Below are 19964 nucleotides of genomic sequence, written 5' to 3'. Positions count from 1 at the left end.
GTATCTTATCTTTCCCTGCTTTCTAGGACATCCATTGTTGCTTCAGCCTCTCCATGCCTCTTAAACCAGGGTGATGCATGTAATGTCAGCAGGCATATTTGTCTGTGCTGTGAATAACACCTCAAAACTCAGATACGGTGGGAGCTGCTTTGCAGTGGGGGTGCCACTGATGAAAAAAGATCCAAAATCCTTCACAGCTTTTGTTTCTGCACATATAAATATTGAACAAAGCTGAATATAACAGAGTCAAAGGCTACAACTTAGCAACTGCCATAGTTAAGTAATCACGTTTAACTATGTTTACCTGATCTCGATCAACAAGCGTTCTTGACAGTACAAATTTAATGAGGAGGCTGCTTCAGTTGACATGTATTTACAGTATCAGCTTCTATGAACATTTAAAATATTCTTGACATCATTTTCACTGATTAACTATTTAATATCTGGAGATTGTTGATTATCTGCAAATTCTCCATTCTCGACCATAAGATTGCCACTATTGGCCCTTGTGACACTGTCATATGATGGAGGAGAAGATGTTGAGGACAAAGTTTCAGACTTATCTAGACTCCTGCCATAGTTTTCATCCATCGTAGATGCAATAAGTCCCTCTTTTTCTGGAGCATCCTCTCCAAGAACATCACCATTGCAAGTTCTGTGATGGTACAGGTAAGAAGCCTGCTTTATGGAGCGCTGAAGCAAATGACTCCGGTATGCACGTTGGATGACAGTGGCGCAAACTTCCTCTTGTTTGTGTCTAAGTGTAGTGGAGATTGGTTCATAGGACTTTTTGGAAGGGTTGGCAGCCATGAACTTCTCCTCCATTTGCACTTTCAGATTATCCATCTCCCCAGAGTCTCCTAACACTCGTTTGGTAAAAGCAAACAAAATATCCAAGCAATGGATCCTATCTCCACTGACCATGGGCAGGTCCATTGCTATGAGTTCAACTTTGTTTGGTTTTGGTACACGTAAAGGTTCAGTCAGCGCATCTGCAAAGTCCGAAAGTGCAGAGAAAGTTATAAACTGAGTTGCTTCAGGATCAAACTTCTCCCAGACTTCATAAAAGATGTCAAAGTCATCTTCACCTAGAGGCTCTGTACTTTCCTTGGTGGCTACACTGAAATTCTCTAAAATAACAGCTATGTACATGTTGACAACAATGAGAAATGATATAATGATATAACTTACAAAATAAATAATGCCTATGGCAGGTTTACCACATTCACCTATAATACCACTTACGTTTGGATCACAATACGGTGGTCCAGTGTTTAAAATAGGACTGAGAAGACCATCCCAGCCAGCTGATGTTGTGATTTGGAAGAGACAGAGCATGCTGTTAGCAAAGGTTTGGAAGTTGAACATATCGTCAATGCCATCTGCCATCTTCACATAGGCAAAGTTAGCCATGCCAAAAATGGCATAAATGAACATGACCAGAAAAAGCAAGAGGCCAATGTTGAACAGAGCGGGTAGGGACATCATTAAGGCAAAAAGCAGAGTTCGAATTCCTTTGGCAGCCCGGATGAGTCTTAGGATCCGGCCAATCCGAGCCAAGCGAATGACTCTGAAGAGCGTAGGTGGTAAGAAATGTTCAAATGCTTTACCGATGCCAGAAAGCAGTAAGGCTAAAAAGGAGGCAATAATAATTGGTTAGAATATCACATTTTTGCTTAACTAGCAATGGAATAAAATGATAATATCTGTACAGTTGAAAAATACCTTGTGCTAATGCCCTAGCATAACAACCGTTAATAGAAGTTGTAGTTTTCAACAGAGCTGGAAGAAAAGCTGTAGAGGTCATCAGTTATGAACTATATTTTTCAGCCAACAGAAGATAGTTTCTGCTGTATTAAGGATGATAAACATCTTTCTATGAACAATATTTAAATGTGCGTATCAGCCACTGTTTGTGGGTAATGGTTTTCCAGTTGCGTGAATACTTCAGCAAGTGCAAGTTATATATTTATATTCTAATTTTTAGCCTCAAATACTGACACTACAGAGCTAAATTAAGAAAACATGCGATAACAGCGATGTCATGGTTATCATTTAGATAATATAGTCAAGACACATGTAAGCAAAAATCACAAAGTAATGAACGCAAAACTAATGCATGCCGTTCTACAACGGCTTTCAGTCCCTTCAAGGACATAGCTATACATGGATGCTATTTTATATTTAGTTTGCATGACAACTGAGAGACAGGTCTAGTGGCTCTAGAAGCTGAGGTCTGGCCTTTTAGATTTAGACAGGTTGGACTCAGTTTTCTGGATTTCCACTGCAGGAACTTCCCAAACACGAGCTCAATTCTTACTGCCCCCGCAAAATGTAACTCTTGTTAAAGAAAATAAATATTTTTCTTCTTCTAAATACCTTCCTCTAGTTTAGCAGTATTGGCACTAGGAATAATGAAGTTGACAGAAGAGCTGTGATTTCAGCTCTTTAACCTATTCTACCACTGTGATCCCTTCAAATAAAAGCTAAGATAATTGGATTGTTTTTTTTCTATTCTGTTAGAGAGTGTGAACCCTGAACTTCAATCAGCTACGCCTGAGTTTCAGGAAAGTGAATCCCATAATCTATATTCTCATTCTGAACTCCATAGTCTCTATAAATTTCAATTCCTTATTACAAGCACAGATGACAAAAAGAAACAATTCTTATCTGATGAAAGATTTATTGGTTTGGAATCATGGTACTAAATCTGTAACAGCTGAAATTATCACATAAATTGGTATTGGTACTATGGGTCATTAATTCTGTCTTTCCAATAGGGAAAAAATAACCTAAACAACCATTATGAAAGATTTATGTAACGCAGTCTTCCTTTAAAAATATTGGGTTTTATTACAATAAAATAATGGTTTTTATATAAAAAAAATCCTATTCCATGTTATTTTAATGTAACCATATCTGTTTACTTTCCGATCCTTTTTTCTTTCTTTCTTTTTACGCTATATAGATCTCTTTCCTCAGCACTTCACAGCATTACAGCTGCCGTTTCAACATCCATTTGCAGCTGATACATTTTAATTATTTTTTTTTGTGAATAGAATTACATTTAGTAAAGAATTTTCCAATTCAGTTTTACTTACCAATAAGCGACATGATCACAACAACTAAATCAAATATGTTCCAAGCATTCGAGAAATAGTATTGCCTCAGAGCCACCAATTTCAGTACGCATTCTGAGGTAAAGATAGCAACAAAGAGTATGTTGATTTTGTTAAGAACGTAAGTCTTTGTTTCACTTTGGTCATCCGTTTCCACCATCATGGTGATCATGTTGAGGCAGATGAGAATCATGATGATGACATCAAAGGCTTGACGTGTTACAACGTCAAAAAGGAGCCCTTGGTATTTGTTCTATAGAAAGAAAATACACCCAGCATTAGTTATAAAAATAGGGGGTATTCATCTGCATATACTTACAAAAAGCTCAACTTTTATGCTGCAAAGTCATTTAACTGTGATAAGGACAGAGAAATTTAAGAAAGTAGAATATAAAAATGACATTAGAGCTCCCTCCCCATCCTAATGTTTAATCAGTTCCAAGGTGAATGTGTAATGCAATAATATTTATGCACAAAACTTAATAAATATTTAACCTGTAAAATCTTGTAGGGCAATTTTTTCATATGGAATTGACTTTAAGAGCACAATTTGAATATCAATGAAAAGACAGTATAAATAATTTATGTACGATATATAAATGTAGGCACTTCTCAGTGAATTAAGTTAGTTTTGCAGTGCATTTTTCTTTGGAGGAATTCAGTCAGTCTTACCAATGGTCTTGGAATAGGCTTTTGAGGTTTCTTGGATCCCAGCTTTTTCATTGCATTGTAGTATTTTTTCTGTTCTTCTGTCATAAAGATATCTTCCCCACCTAAGTATATAAAGATATGTCGCTGTTATTATTGATAAGAAAGCAGCTTTATTGTAGCTAAGAAGTCTAAAATACTGCAAACTAACATTTCTTTCTTTTTCATGTCTTGCTGGGTGTGCTAGGTTACTAGCCCTTTCCGTAATTAGTAATAGGACCCAAAGAAACACGGTGACATGAACCATACATTTCACAGAACGGTTGCATGGTGAACCTTGGCAAGCACAGAAGGCATGAAAAAAACAGAGCAATGAAAACCTGGCTAAGAACCACCCTTTCCCTGGTTTCCCTCGTGCTGGTCTTGTTAAATATCCAAAAAACTTATCATAGCAGCTGTCCCCAGCCACCTCTAAACAAACAGTCTCCCGTAGTGCTCAGCACCAAGGGTAGGAGCAGCATTTTAAGGGGCTGCAGAGCTGATGTCACAGCCTTTGAAACTTTGGGAGAGAGTTGTGTGTTCGTGCTATAGGGCAAAAGAAAGCAGGAGGAACCTCACCCGTAACAATACTTCTGCTAACTGCATTATGAATGCTATTGTAAACGCAAATAGAAGTTTTAGATGCTGTGTTCAGCAAAAGCTTTGTACTCTAAAGATAGTACACTAGAGAGACAGTCGATGCTTGGGAGCACCACTGGTATACTTATCTTTTTCTTTTGTTGGTTGAAGTTGTCAATAATAACACCAACAAAGAGATTCAGGGTAAAGAAAGACCCGAAGATGATGAAGTTCACAAAGTAGAGATACATTAATAGACTATGTTCCATTTGCGGCTGTTCATTTTTCTGCAGAAATGAAAAGCAAAATGAAAAATGACCAAGAGCAACAGGGCCACAATTTACAATAATCATCTTTTTGCAGATCCTCTTACGAATTGATCCCGCTAGGAACTAAGATTTACAGCCCTACTGCAAACTCTGACTGAAGTAAGTATACTTTATAATGACCTATAGTGCTTAACACAAAATTTTATATGTTGTACTAGAGGAAGGGGCATGAAATTGTGGTAGAAAGTAACATTTGAAATGTGACTGCTTGATCCAGTGAAATCCTAGGAGCTCACAGGAGATAAAGGGACACTTTACATGGAAGATGATAAGTTTGATCACATGGTGACTGCTATCTGTTCTGATATGCCAGATCACGATGAAATGAGATGCCAGATGAAACACCTGACATATAACCAACCAGAAAGTATGTTTTAATATAATGATATTACAACAAAGTTTTAATACTGTGACAGCTTGTCAGTTTGATTTCTTTTACAATGTTTTTTTCTGCATTTTTTGGCTAGATCGTTGCAGAACAGGATAATGTCATTTGTACTGGTATCGAATATATTTGAACTGCGAAACCTGTAGAACAAAATTTACCCTTTGAATAATGGTGAATGAGGTTTAGCTTTATTTTTTGCTTCTTTTTCTTTTCCAAACAAGCTGATTTTTTCTCCCTTTTAAACCTGACTTAAGATACTACCAATTGTAATTGATGCATGCCTCCATAGAGTCAGTAGAAACAGTTATTGAATTGGACATTCTCGACACATTTTTCCACAAGTGTCTGTCAACCTTCAGCTTCTTCTGAAGAGAATGAGAACTGTAAAGTGCTCAGCACTTCTAAATAGTTCACTTGATTTTTGAAGTCTAAACTCAAGCTCTTCCCTTTCAAAATGTTGGCCTAGATATATTTTCTTCTTCCCAGCGAAAGAGCTCTCTTATAATTATTAATAATAAAAATAAAAACAAGAGGACAAATCTAAACTCCCCTACTGGTCAACAGTATGCAGTTAGCAGGATCAATGGAGTCTAGACGGGGTGTCCATTTGATCAATACGGACATTCAGGGTGAGCTGAGCAGCTCTCTAGATCCTTCAAGTGTATTGACTAGATCTGCATTAACCACAGTAGATGCTTGGATGCTGAGCTGACACAGAGATCCTTACACCGCAAATAACTGCATTTGGGTGTATGGATCTGGCGTCGAATCCCACTCGCCGGTAGAGCAAGCTGGCATTGTGATACTGCAGGTCATTCACAGATGAAATGTTTGCGTCAGATGATGGAAATAATTACTGGAAAGCTTTAGCACAGACAAATAGCAGATGTCAACAACATGTGAAAATCACAAAAGCAGGGCAGAAAACTGAAGAGCTGCTTTTCAGAAAACACCATTTAATGGTAGTGACTAACCTCTCGTGAGTCTACTGCTGCATACATAATGTCCATCCAACCTTTGAATGTTGCCTGGAAAGAAAGAGAGATTATGGAAAGCATGTCAAACTTTTACGGCAAAAGTCTTCATACCATTTGCAATATCCGGGTGACAATGATTGGGGAAAGAGGCTGTGCTGTGGTCACGAACATACTGCACCACATTCTGACTTTAGAGAAACTTGCCGGTACTTTATATGTGACATCCTCACCCCCAGGGTGAGAAAGCTGGTGAGGGAGGGACAGCACACGTTGCATGAGGATCTTGCCAGAGCAGCCCTTCACTGCATGGGCTACCGAGGGTCTTACAACCCTCGTGGCTGAACAAATCTGAATGGTGGAGTTCAGCTCGTCTGCACACGAGAATACCCCAACTTTTTCCACTTGCGTGTGCTAACAGCACTGCTGTAGCCCACTCAGCTACGAAGGAAGAGTGGGCTGCATAAGACTACTCTTTTCCATCACGCACAGAGATGAATTAGGGGTTAGCTGGATGCTGGATCCATCCTGGCTAGTGAAGGTGAACTGCACTTACCACCTGAAGAAGAGCCAGGTAACCAGAGCCAACGTTATCAAAATTGACTTTAACATTGACCCAGAATATTTTTCCTGTATTATTATAAGTTTTACAGTCTGTTATGTCATTAATCGAACTATTTAATTCTGAATCTTCTTCTGTCAAATTGACACATTTCCCAAACTTTCCAGCAAATAAGTTCACTCCCATGATGCTAAAGATGAGCCAGAAGATGAGGCAGACAAGTAGGACATTCATGATGGAAGGGATGGCTCCTACAAGGGCATTGACCACCACCTTTGGTGAAATGGGAGAAAAGAAACAGAGTTACTTAAACAAAGATGGGCTGAATTATCCACTCACTACAGTGAATTGTTACTATATATATATATATATATATATATATATGCATCCCTTGGCCATCCTGGCAAACAGTTACCTAATTTTTTCCATGCAAATACCCATCCCAGCTGTGACTAGTACCTCGAACAAAGATTCACAGATGTGTTGAAAGATCAGGCCCAGGGAATGCAAACTTTTTGGAATAAAAAACTGTAATGTTTTCGAAGGAATAGCTGGTTTGTTTTGGTTTGCTGTGAAACACCACCACATAAGCATACTACCTGAGTCCATCCTCTTTTGATAACTTTCTCCATAAGCAATAGTGAAGAGGGACCGTGGAAAGTATTTTTTAGAGGATCACTAGTGAATCTCTGCTAGTCTTTTTGCTAGTCTTTTGCTAGGTCTATTTTTTTTTTTTACTCTATTATTGTTATATTTGGGAACCAAAATCATGAGCTAGAGCCTTTTTGTGGTAGATGCTGTACAATCACAGAAAAAAAATCCATTTAGGATTTAAGTGCATGCCAAGGCATAACAGATTACTTCACAAAATGAGGCAGTGTAAGGAAGTAATGAAATGATATGTTTAAGTTTCACAGGCAGGGAATTCAGCACATCAAAGTCTGGCTGCTGTCAGGTATCAAACAAGAACTTAACGGAGTGGAATAAAAATGAAAAAGCTTTGTCAACATTTTTGGAGAACACGTCACCAGGATTTTATGTAGCAAGGTAGAAAGTATGATAGTACTTATTTCAAAATCCATCCCAGATTTGGAAATTTTTGGCAGTAAATTAATTGAAAGAATGTATCACTTTCTCTCTGTCTTCACAGGGACAACATTGCAATCAGAGGGTTTTCACTTTCACTTCCAAAAGCTATCCAAAAGAAATACCTCTCAACATCACTGAGTCCAGGTTCCCATATAAATGTCTAGCAGTGACATTACATATTATCTATATTCACCTGCTAGAATATATTCCATAGACCTAGAAGTTACTTTTGCCCAAACAGTGCTGTGGCTATTATTACTGCTTCTCATTACAAAGCTCAGATGTGTTTTGCGTATGACTAGCTGAGGGAATCTCTCTGCATTTATACGATGACGGACTTGTAATCAAAATCATGTCTAAGTTTCATATTCTTCCAGGTATTCTTTTGATGGAAAAGGCAGCAAATAATCCACAGGGACACATTCCCGCTTTTTGTAAGAAATAATAATAACTTGGACAAAGTGCCTCTTGATAGTCTAGAGCTCTTGTAAATCAATCCTGTAAAAAACTTAGAAAAAGGAGATGATTCATTTTTTTCTGAATTAGCTTTCCAATAAACTTCAAAATGAAAACTACGTTCGTGGTTCTTATTTTGTTCTTGGTCATCTCAATAAGGCAAGAAGATAGGAATGACTGAGCAGCATTGGAGCAGAGTTGTGTTGGGTCTAGGTCTAGTTTCAGCAACGGCTAGGCCCAGACACTTAAGGAAAATCTATAAGGAGCACACAAGTTCAGAGCAGCCTTGCAAATGTAGCTTTTAAAAATTAGTCTTGTAGACCCTAGATTTTACTTGCTGCAGGCCTGCCTAGTTCGTGAAGACCATCACATGAGTTATGATGCTTTTACGTGGTTATTAGTACAACAGGTTTTAACTCATGTTCAGTCTTACCCTCATCCCTTCAAATCGTGACAACGCTCTCAAGGGTCTCAGAGCTCGGAGAGTCCTCAGAGACTTCATATAACCAAGTGAACTACCTATGATGTTTATTAAAGAGACCTGAATGGAGACACAAAAGAATTAGCAAAGTTTTGGCATCTGCTTCTTTTATTCAAAATAATAATAAATAATCATCATCATCATTGTTGTCTTATTGGTGAAAGTGGAGGAGATTAGCCTGCAAACACAGGTGTATGTTTTTTACATCTCAAAATTTAAGACCGAAATTTGCAATCCACTGAAACTAATCATAAAATACACTACGTAAGGGTGCTAGATTTCACTTAGAGTAATCTCTCCAAACTTGGGTTTGATGTGGACATTTAGAATATTACAGTGGGAGAGATTTACAGATCAACTTGCAAACAAGTCTTCAGTGTCCAGAGTGTGCTGTCCCAAAAATCATCATTAATGAAAGGTACGAAAGAGCTCTGTGCTTCCTAAAAGAGTTTCCCTTTCGAGCTGTCTTAAATTCACAGCCAAAAAAGAATCAGTTGTTCTACTGCGACGTCCTGTGTTAGGAACCGCCTGGAAACATCGAAGGCAGAACTTACGTGTACAATAAGGAAGTCAAGCCAGCACCAGGCATTGGTGAAATACTTCTTGAAGCCATAAGCCACCCATTTCAGGAGCATCTCCAGAACAAAGACAAAAGTGAATATTTTGTCAAGAAATGCCAACATAATTTTAATACTTCTTCTCTCGTTTATATGGATATCTTCAAATGCCTGAAATAATAATACATAGATAAACAGCAAAAGTCAGAGATGTCCTTCAAAAAAATGACAGTCTAGAATCATTAAGTGCCCTTCTGGTCATTCAATATGTGATTTACACAGATCTGAACCCCGTCTACATCTCCTCAGATATATATTAGCTCAGAAATTTAATTCTTTCTGCCCTTTCTCTGTACTGTATACCCCTGTGGGGGCACACACACATGCACACTGGGATCCTTGGAGGAAAGCATATTTTTTGAAATTTAGCTCAAAAAGCTTAAAATCTCAAGAGAATTAAAACACTAAGAAAGAGTCATTTATGTATTTTAATGATATATGCTATATATATATTTCACAGTTGTGGAATATCTTCCAGAGAAAGTCCTCAAAATCCAGTATGCAGCTGGAATGGAAATAGCTTCTGAGCATTATACATTTTTAGAGGAGTTGCTCATTCTCTCTCATAATTTGTAATAACATAAAAAATAAATTTGTAATAGTTACAATAGTGAACGACTCCTACACGAAGCCTCTTCCTATTTCCTCCTGATGACTTTGAAGATATGCCTCGTCTCCTCTGCCATAAACACTTTGCGGCATGCAAATCAAAGCTAAAAATATTTCTAACAAATACACGAAATTGTGTTACGCTAACCAGGGCTCCGCTGCTCAGAAGAATCATGAATATGATAAAGGATTCAAACCAGGAATGCTCAACAATTTGGTAGCAAGTTTTTCTCAGGTTCCACCATGTTTGTCCTCCCAAGTTTATGGTTTTGCCCGCACAACAACGAAAGTATCGAACACAACCTGAAAGGGAGAGACACACAGTAAGGAAAGTACGCACAAGTGAACAGTCGCCCAGGAAAATTCTGGGTGTGCGGGAAGTCCTTGGGCACCTTAGATAGACAGATCTTTTTGGTGGTTCCTTTTCATCTGCTTTGCCAGGAGTAAAAAATTAGGAAAAACATACATGTGCATGTATTTTTTTGTTTCCTAATTCCTATTTATATACATAATAAAGCTGCTGGAGCCCCTTTGAACAACTTAGCATTATTTCCAGACACTTCTGAGACATTGGTCCTCAGGTAGTTGCTGTTTGGGCTCACAAAACTTCAGGGCTGGGAGAAGAAGAGCCCTGTTGTTGCAAAAGACTTTCTGAGTTTTTAAACAATGTTTTTGGGAAACAGTACCATAATACACCAGGAAAAAAGGCTTAGAAACAAAGAAGATACTACCATTATCATTAATACAGCAGCATTATACCTTACCTTGCAAGGTCCATTCATTCATTTATTTATTTACTTTTGAATGTACAAAGTGTCTGATTTTATATCACATAACCTGTAAGAACGTGCCTCATTGAAGGTTGACTAAAGGGAGATGTTTCCTTGCGAACGTAGCAGATTACTTCTGTGGTTTTTAGTACTTCTTACAAGTGGCACTGGCAGCATTACCAGTTAAGTTTTCCTGAAACAACCTGTTGCAAAAATCCTGTTTCCAGTTGATCATTCATTTTACCAAGAATTAACTCACTTTGGGCGACATTTTCCTTGCTGTCTGCTCTAGGCTAATTCACGTTTGCATTGTTGTGAAAAAAAGTAGGAGGCTTCTGTCATCTCCAAAAATGAAAAAATATATATATTGTGCATTTCTGCATTATATACACTGCAGTATATATAATTTGTGTATGTATCTATACAGATAGATAGAGGTGTTATCTATTCCATATAACTCACATGTATATGGTATTTATATAATCTATGTAAAAAATTCTGATAATCTTTCTTTTAATAATCTCTTTTTCCCCAGTAACTTGGAGCCGAGATTTGGGATTAGGCATGGGATGGCACTTCCACAAGTGCAGAAACCTACTTGAGCTACGGATTTGTTACACCTTCACTTTAATTCACTAATGATTTGGCCACAGCAGATATGCTCTGCCTTGGGACTATGGAGCATGAAACAAGACATTTCACTATTCTTCTCTGGACGAGGATTTTCGAGCTGGAGTGGGGAGAGAAAACCTTTATCTGTTTTGCTCTGATGACTGTACCGAGAAATAAAGCCGTCTATAAGGTAGCTGCAACAAAAATCCTGTAGCTCAGAAATCTGGTGTCTGTATTATTAATGTACCATTTGTGGTCTTTCTGGAGAGATAAAAGCAAACTGCAATATAAAGATGGTAAGTCTTCCTTAGGATTTATGGCGTATAGCATCATAATAGTAAAAAAGACATTATAGCACAGGAAGTGCTTTGCTCCCAGAGACAACACCTCCCTAGCTTTGAATAATTTTGACTTGCTTCGCTGTTACTGATTCAATCCTAAAACAGCGCTCCAGAAATTTCATGGACGTAAAAAGGGCGCAGGGAAACAGGCCAGCCCTGCAGAGCCGGGCAGGAAGGTGGTGGGAGTAACTAGAGCCAGATGAGCACTGGGAACGTTTTTACTAAAGATATAATTCGTTTAATGTAACAAACTTACTTGGAAGAAAAGCTCCTACAAACTGACTTGGACAATATAGTTTATTCACGCACGTCTAATACTGAGAGCGCAGTAATTACCCCGGGCTGTCAGTAATGATTGTTATTTCGGAAAGCTCTAATATACTATTTCTTTTCTTCTTATGGAAACCATATATTGTTATACATGCCTGAGTAGGAAACACTCATAAAAGCACCAAGCACAATCCATACTGAAGACTTGTAAAGTTAAGCGTTGCACAATGATCTGAAAAAGGGACTCCCGGCTTATCATCCCAAAGAGATTCAGCTTCATCCTGACGTCTTCTCTCTGCTATTTCACTCCTTCGATCATTACAGGGATTAGTTCATAAAGCGTTATTCAAGGAATAAACATTTATATTCGTGTAAAGCATGAATAAATTAGCTTTGCATCTGACGTGCAAAGTGCCTTGTGCCAGTGTCCATATCAGGTGGGATCTGCGCTTTTCTCCCAGGCTCATGCCCTGAAGTGACTTTGATGCTGTCCTGCAGAGCATGATTCACCTCACCTCAGTGCAACCATCGCATATGCCAGACCCTGGGCCTCGGCATCTAAAGCAAGGGCGATTGTTCTTCAGGTGCCATGACCTCTCCATTGACTAGAGAGGGACAACAATTTAGACTAGATGCCTGATCTGTAGGCGACTAAAATTAAGTGATATTACTCTCACCCTATTGGCTCAGCATCGCTAGAGAAACGGGTTATTTTTTACTCTTCTCATTTCCCAGGAGTGAAAATATTAGAGTTTTACCTTCTGGAAAACATGTGTCTGGGTTCTTTAAGTCTTCAGCAAACTCTGGAATCTGCCTCAAAAGATCTTCAGGATTCGTCAGATCCACTGTGCTGCCTTCAGAAGAGCTGACGTCGTCAAACTGCCAAACAAAATAACATCAGGCATTGATTCTTCCCATGTTCATCCCTATCTGAACTAATCTGTCCCTGAGAAACTGCAATTTAAAAAAAATCAAAAATGAAAGCTTGGCTGTGTATTAATATTTCAGGCTATGTACTGACATTTCAGAAAGCATTAGCAAAGGATTGGACTTTGATTTTAAAAGTGTATGAGCTTTGAAATACCTGCAGGTGCATTCGAATGGGAGCCAAACCCTTATGCACTTACAGTGTATAAATGCATATCTATCTGTATGAACCAGCTTAAACTGTCTAATGAGCTTGCAAAATGAAGTGATTGCAACTTTTATACAGATGCCTGTAGTCCTCAAACTTAGATAGGCTTTAGCTGAGCTAAAAACAGGAAAACAGGAGAATATATTTAAACTAGAGAACAAGATGAATATATTGTTGCATCAGAAACACTCAGAGAGGTACTTATGAAGTAGAAACTGGAATGGTATCATATATTCTCTGCTTATCACACATAATATATAATGTACGATGAACCAGCAGCTTGTTACAAATTAATTATTCTAGGGTTTTGTTTCTTTACCTTTCTAAACTGCTGGGGAAAATACTACTTTTTTGAAAGTGTTCTTTATTCAAAATTATTCTAAAATATCTTTATGAATAACTACTGCCTTTAGTTTCTTTGTGAGTAACTTATTTAAAGTACTATGTTTCCTGGAATTGAGATATTTAGGATATAGGTGGACTTGTAGGAATTTCCCATTTTACTCGGAAGCATAATAATTCTTTACTGTCACTTTTTTTTTTTTCCTGACTCAGATTTTAAAAAATACAAAATAACAGAGATAATTTTGTAAATGATTTGTTTGACTCACATTATTTTATAGTCTTTCCATTTCTAAGCACTCTTTTCTATGTTATATGTGTGTGTGTGTGTGTGTGTATTTGTTTGCATGTATGTATATGTATATACATGTATATTTTAGTGAATATGTGGGAATACTTAGGAACCCAGCACAGGTTCACTTTCGTTCATCCTCACTCCATCATTAAACAGACAAACTGGCTGCTTCAAGCTCAGCACCACTAACGCTGCTAAACTGAGCTCTCATGTTGCATGCAGGGGCTACCCAAAAGGCACCATGAACCCATGAGTGAGTAACGCACCTGTGGAGTCCCACTGCAATAGAATTAGAAAGCATTTATGCATTACAATGAGTTAGAAAACATCCCTTCCCCCAAAGCAGAAGTTCATTTGTTCCGTTTCCTGCAATCTCTATTCAACTCCGGCAAATCCTACAACAGAAATGTACATCAGCTCCCAATCAGATTCGGAAACTCAATGTCATATAACAAAATGCTGTTACCTCTTTTTGCTCTGGTGATGCCTTTCTGTCCTTTCCTAGGCAAAGTACACTGAATTCTTCTGAGGAAAATCCTGATCCTCTGCTCCAGCTTCCTGAACTTTTCATTCTTTCTCCTCTTTGCCTCAGCTGATTTTCCTCCTGAAAATAATCTGTGGATTAGATTGGGATTTCTTTTCCCCTCCTTTTTGGGGTGGACAAGTTGGAAGGGAAAGAAGAATGAGTTATACAATTCATTTCAAGTAGGATGCTCTGGTGAAAAGATAAGTCACGTGGGTGTAATAATTTTGAGTCTCTAACTCTACCTAGGGATAGAAAGAGGGAAATTTTTTATTACTGGCATACAGCAAAGTAAGGAATTAGTAATTCAGCAAACAGTCCAAAGCCTGACCCAGAGCTGTGGAAGTTAAGTGAGAATTTTATCATATAGATTAAGACGGAAGCTTAAGGTAGGAAAATTTGGAACCAGAAAAGGAAAGTTCTATGGTTAAAACAGAACTGAAAATTCAGAGAAAACAAAGAAATAGAATTATATATGCTACCATATAATAAACATGAATTTAATAGATCTATCCCATGTTTACTCCTTCTACCTTGTTCTAATAGTTACTATATTCTTTATATGGCAAGGACAAAAGACAAAGAACAGACCATAGTTAAGAGTTTATATCATGAGTGAGTCCATGATAATATGTCCTTTATGTAGCCCATATGTTTTTGCTCTGTCATGTAAATAGTGCTGAAACAGATTAACAAATGGCTAAGTCACAAAGGACTGCTGCAGTTATCTACCAACAATCCATGAACCATGCAATTACCTACACATAACCCAACGCGTCTTCCAGTAAACCCAATAATTTATGGTCTTTCTTTCAAGATCATAAACAATCTTGATTTTAAAAGGCTCCAAGTGATCAGCAATCCTCACTTCTAAAGATTCATAATTTTGATTCTAGTTCAAAATTTTGTGACTATCTGCAAGTGGATATGCATATGCCATCCTGTTCTGCTGGAGACAGTCTTCTAAGCTACATACATGGTTCTATATTTATGTTGTACACCAGTATCCAAATACAAATAAACACATTTATTACCTTTTTATCGTACTCTGTGTCTGTAAATGTGCTAAGCTTATCATCATCTTCAAAACCCTCACTTATATTCTCTGCCTCAGCAATAGGGACACAAACAAACACGTTGGGATTATTAATAAAATCTTCAAGACCAGAGCATTTGTCCTCATTTTTCTCAGTCACTTCATTAGTGTAATTCTCTTTACAATTTTTTCTCTGTTTTCCAAAATCAAACTGGTTCTGGGCAGTCAATTTAATTTTCTTTTTGTGTGCTTTCTTCAGATCCCTGAGCTTTCCACAACAGGTATCCCACGTAACACTCTTCACAAAGTGAAATCCCTTGTGAATCCGAGCAAAGGCAATACGAAGATTATTCATCTCTCCATCATCTTCTGCTGTCTGGAGACAGTCAGTGCTGAAGGAATTCAGTAGTAGAGCGATGAACAGGTTGAGAACCTGAAAGCCATTGAAATAAAAAAAAAAAGCCATGAGAATATTTTTCAGAAATTTAAATTCTAACTTGGAAGTATACAACTGCTATCAAAGTTCAGTCTTACTGAACAAACCAAAACAAGGAAAAAAAGAAATGACTATAATCACACTATTGCTGAGGAAACAAACTTCTCTCTCAGAAAGCTTTACATTGTCAAGACCCTCTCCACACCAGCTTAACTTTTATCATGTTAGAATTGGGCAGATAGCATGCCTTAGCTATCTAGGCACCCCCACAATCGGTGGAGAATATTAGCCCTCCAGAGAGCAATTCTTTTCGCTTGTCTTAGTTATTCAACTTTTATGAAAATAATTCAAACTCTTGGATGCCTCTCTGTTTCTGTTGATGACAAGAGAGCCTCGATGAGTAGCTTAGCCTAAGCACTTAACAGTGGTAAAGGTTAATGGTATGTGACGTGACTCTCACTTGCAGCGTTTCATCATCAGAATGAATCACAGGATAGAACAGCAGGACTTTGAACTTGGAGATTCTGGACTCTGCCATGGAACATACGTTTCTGGTAAAGGACTAAACTTAATTCTTTTCAACAATTTCTTAAAGTAAGAGAAGGTAGGTGTACTAACGACGCTGAGAGCTAAAGGAGAAATAGAACTACAGAAATGAGCTTTCTATGACTTGCTATCGCAGGCTTTAAGAAAGAATTGAAAGTCAATCGGAGGGCAGTCGGCTCATTATGCCCTGGCAGGGCTGTGCGACTGTATGCAGTGTAAGCCACAGTGCGACCACGGTGGCAATGACTCTCATAAGCTGTTGCCTGTGGATGGGAATGCACTTACAGAAGAATTATTTATACATATGATTAAAGAAAATCCTGATTTCAATGACAGGAGTGTAGCTTCTGCTATTTGTCCATCGCAAATTCCGTAGGTATGAGATCCTGAGCAAAACCCAGATTTTGCTTTGCAGATTATCATTTAACTCCGTTAATTCAAGGAGGTAAGCCATAAACCTTAGCAATTATTTACATCCAGATCCAGAAAGGTGAAGGAAAAATAGTTGCCTGTATTATTTCTACTGGAAAGTTATTCGTTGCTGAATTCCACATCACGTTGCCGCAAGAAAGAGTTAAGTGATGTTGTGCGCAAAGCATCGAATTGAAAATATGGACAGAAGTTCAAAGGTGAAAGGCAAAAGGGGTTTTTGTAGACTATAACGACATATATAGGTCTTCTACCTCTGTTTTGGGGAACTACTCTTTATTAACAGAAAAGTAGTTAAGTATATTCTACTCTTCACAGGATAAAGAGAGGAAAAAATATTAAAAACTCACCACTAAATTTCCTATCACCATGACCAGCAAAAAGACAAGGAGGCACAACCGTTGTTCAGCTACCACCATGCAGTCCCACATGGTCTCAATCCATTCTCCACACAGAATTCGGAAAATTACGAGGAACGAGTGGAAAAAGTCCATCATATGCCAGCGTAGCTTGCCATTTTTAGTTATTTTATGGCTGTTCTCCCCATAACTTCTCCCAAAAAGTTGCACCCCTACTATAGCAAAGATAAAAACTATAATTGCCAGGACGAGGGTCAGATTACTCAGTGCACCCAATGAGTTACCAATGATTTTAATAAGAGTGTTTAAAGTTGGCCAGGACTTTGCCAGCTTGAAGACCCTCAGCTGTGTAAAAGATAAAGCATAGTGTTAGACATCAGTAGAGACAACCCATCTTTGCACCATTCAAAACTTGCAAAAAGCATTTTATAAACATTCTGAACTATTCCGATAATACAAAATATATGTCACTATGATTGCAAGGTGTGACCAACATAGTGTATCTATGAATTTGTGTATGTGTTATATCCCTTTCCTCTGCATGCTTTCACTTGTTTGTTTCTTGAGAGTTAGATTCTTCACACTTACCCTTAGCTTAAATCAGGTGTCTGATTTAGACTAACCAGCTCCTTTCTCTTTACAGTTAGGGTGGAGAGATTGTTTGGTTTTTTTAACCTGGGCAATATTGCAAAGATAAACTAACAATCTCCTTAAGAACCAGGCTAATATGAATCCCTGGTAAGTGTTCAGTACACGCAGAAACATATTTATACACTCCACCTGATGCAGCTTATGGTAACTAATTTACATGTGACAGAAAGGACCAGGTTTAGGAGTCCAGATATTGTATTACAATAAAAGGTGGCTACCTTTTTGGAAACAACTCAAAGCATCCAAATCATCCCACACTATAGGATATGAACACCTGCCCTTCAATTCGTGCCTGTTTTTAAGCATACTTTTCTCTATACTTCTACTCTGCCACTTTTTTTCTTGAGATTACCTGTCATATTTTTACATTTCAATATCACTTTTATAATAACTCTAATCTGAAATACTTTTTCTCTGAATATTTCTCATTATATTCAAAGCAAATACACATGACATTAAAGTTTGACTCTAATATCTCGATGAGTTCAACAATGTATTTATTTTTTCCAGTACCGAGATTAAAAAAAAAAACAAAACATTTATTTTATCCTAACTGCAAACCATAGAAATCTTCCCTATGATATTCATAACACAATGTTTTATGCAACCGAGTCAGCATGACGCATTACCAGTCTGAAGGATCGTAAAACTGACACGGTTCCTCCTTTTCTCCTTCCTTTCTTGCTTTTACGTTTGGGCAAACTCAGTTCAATTAAACTCAATGTGACAATTACACTGTCAAAAATATTCCAGTGCTGCTGAAAATAATAATAGGGATCTAGAGCAATGATTTTCAAGATCATTTCTGCAGTGAAGATTCCTGTAAAGACCTGCAACAAAGGAATAGTAAGTAGCATCAGCCTAAAAGTTGCCATGAATATATCTTATCTTTAGATCATGCTCCTACAAAGACAGTAACAGTCGTGGACAGGTCAACAAAGTCCACTTTTATTAACTTTTAATGCACTTTCAATTAAAATGAGAGGCTTGTTTTCTGCTTTCTCAGGAGTGCCTGTTAGAAGTGCATCAACAAAATTGGGGAATTGCATATGTTAGGAATTTAGAGTTCATAGGTTTAGATTTTGCTGATCTTTCACTTTTACAGTTTTTCTTTGTGTTTCAAGTAAAAAACACCCATCAGTCAGTCCCTTATCAGAGTCCCTTTTATCAGAGTATAAAATGTCACATATTTGAGAATTTGCTTACCAAGTTGCCTACATTAAGCATTGATTTAAAACTATCTGACATGTTATTGTGCTCCAGTGCCATGAACAAAGTGTTCATCACAATGCAGATAGTTATGGTGAGATCAATAAAAGGATCCTTTATGAAAGCAGCCACTTTTTTCTTGATTCTCAACCAAAGTGGACAGCAATCCCAAATAAGATACTTTAAAGCAAAATTTTTCAGGCATGGAGGGCATCTCCGCTGGGATTCTTCAAGTTCTAAACACAAAAGAAAACCCAGTAATAATTAGGTAATTATCACTGAGCAATGTGGTGAAATAACAACATCAAGAAATCAGAACTTGAAAGAAAAGAAGATAAAAAAAACCCCTCACAACCCACACAGAGCCCCAAAGCTTCTCCACGCCTTGTATCATTCATGCAGTCCCTATGCCAGCTAAAGAACATGAAGATAAAATTCAGAGAAAAGCTGGATTCAAAATTCACTAAGTGAATTAACATCAGTAGCTGTTGGATCAGGTTTTATATGTCCCAGGTGCAGACTTTTACTAAAATAATCTGACTAAACACAGGTGCTTAGGGTGCAGAGGTCACACATCAGCCCCTCTCCCTCGAAACTTTCAATTGTCAAAATAGAAACAGATTTGAAGTTACTGTTCATCTCATCCTAACGTAGCTGACCCCGCCACTGGCTACATCACATGCAATGCCCCTGCGTCTCCACTGACTATCAAGGGCATCTAGAGAATCAGCAGCAGCCTTAGATGTTCAGGTTGCAGATGAAGCAAATCCAAACCACTGTGCCTGAGATGTGCCCATAGGTCTCTTCTCCCGTGGGAAAACTCAAACTTGTCATTTCCCAGCTCTTGCAAGCAGCAACATCTCTTCACTTTCTATAACGAAAGCATGAGATAAAAGGGTTTTTTTGCATTGCAGTTTACATCCCTTTGGTCAAATTTGTGGTATAAATCACTGGAAGAGTCATAGCTTTTCTTTATTCACCAGTCAGCACTGATGAGTCCTCTTGAAGTCCTGTGCAAGTTCATTGACAAATTGGAACTTACTGATCATTCCTAATGTGCTTGTATTTAGTGTCAAATAATCCAGTTATCAGGGACCTGAAAATTTAGCAAAAATCAGGT

At 37.8% G+C, this 19964-nt stretch overlaps 1 protein-coding gene across 1 annotated transcript in view; it reads right to left on the bottom strand.

The window, feature by feature from the left end:
• Positions 1 to 432: 432 nt before the first annotated feature.
• The window catches only part of LOC104148840 (sodium channel protein type 5 subunit alpha-like), a 35695-nt gene continuing 16163 nt past the window's right edge, over positions 433 to 19964 (bottom strand). The window contains exons 13-27 of the mRNA XM_068934921.1: positions 18842 to 19080; positions 18265 to 18465; positions 16976 to 17329; positions 15213 to 15647; positions 14122 to 14259; positions 12642 to 12762; positions 10039 to 10193; positions 9219 to 9392; positions 8617 to 8724; positions 6633 to 6911; positions 6077 to 6130; positions 4531 to 4672; positions 3792 to 3892; positions 3102 to 3372; positions 433 to 1631 (exon numbers count right to left, since the gene is read on the bottom strand). Of these exons, the coding sequence (XP_068791022.1) occupies positions 433 to 1631; positions 3102 to 3372; positions 3792 to 3892; positions 4531 to 4672; positions 6077 to 6130; positions 6633 to 6911; positions 8617 to 8724; positions 9219 to 9392; positions 10039 to 10193; positions 12642 to 12762; positions 14122 to 14259; positions 15213 to 15647; positions 16976 to 17329; positions 18265 to 18465; positions 18842 to 19080 (3971 nt within the window). The remainder of the gene's footprint in view (positions 1632 to 3101; positions 3373 to 3791; positions 3893 to 4530; positions 4673 to 6076; positions 6131 to 6632; positions 6912 to 8616; positions 8725 to 9218; positions 9393 to 10038; positions 10194 to 12641; positions 12763 to 14121; positions 14260 to 15212; positions 15648 to 16975; positions 17330 to 18264; positions 18466 to 18841; positions 19081 to 19964) is intronic.

This window comes from Struthio camelus, chromosome 2, assembly GCF_040807025.1.
Source record: "Struthio camelus isolate bStrCam1 chromosome 2, bStrCam1.hap1, whole genome shotgun sequence".
Lineage (NCBI taxonomy): Eukaryota > Metazoa > Chordata > Aves > Struthioniformes > Struthionidae > Struthio > Struthio camelus.
This window is presented reverse-complemented; position numbering and strand designations above follow the sequence as displayed.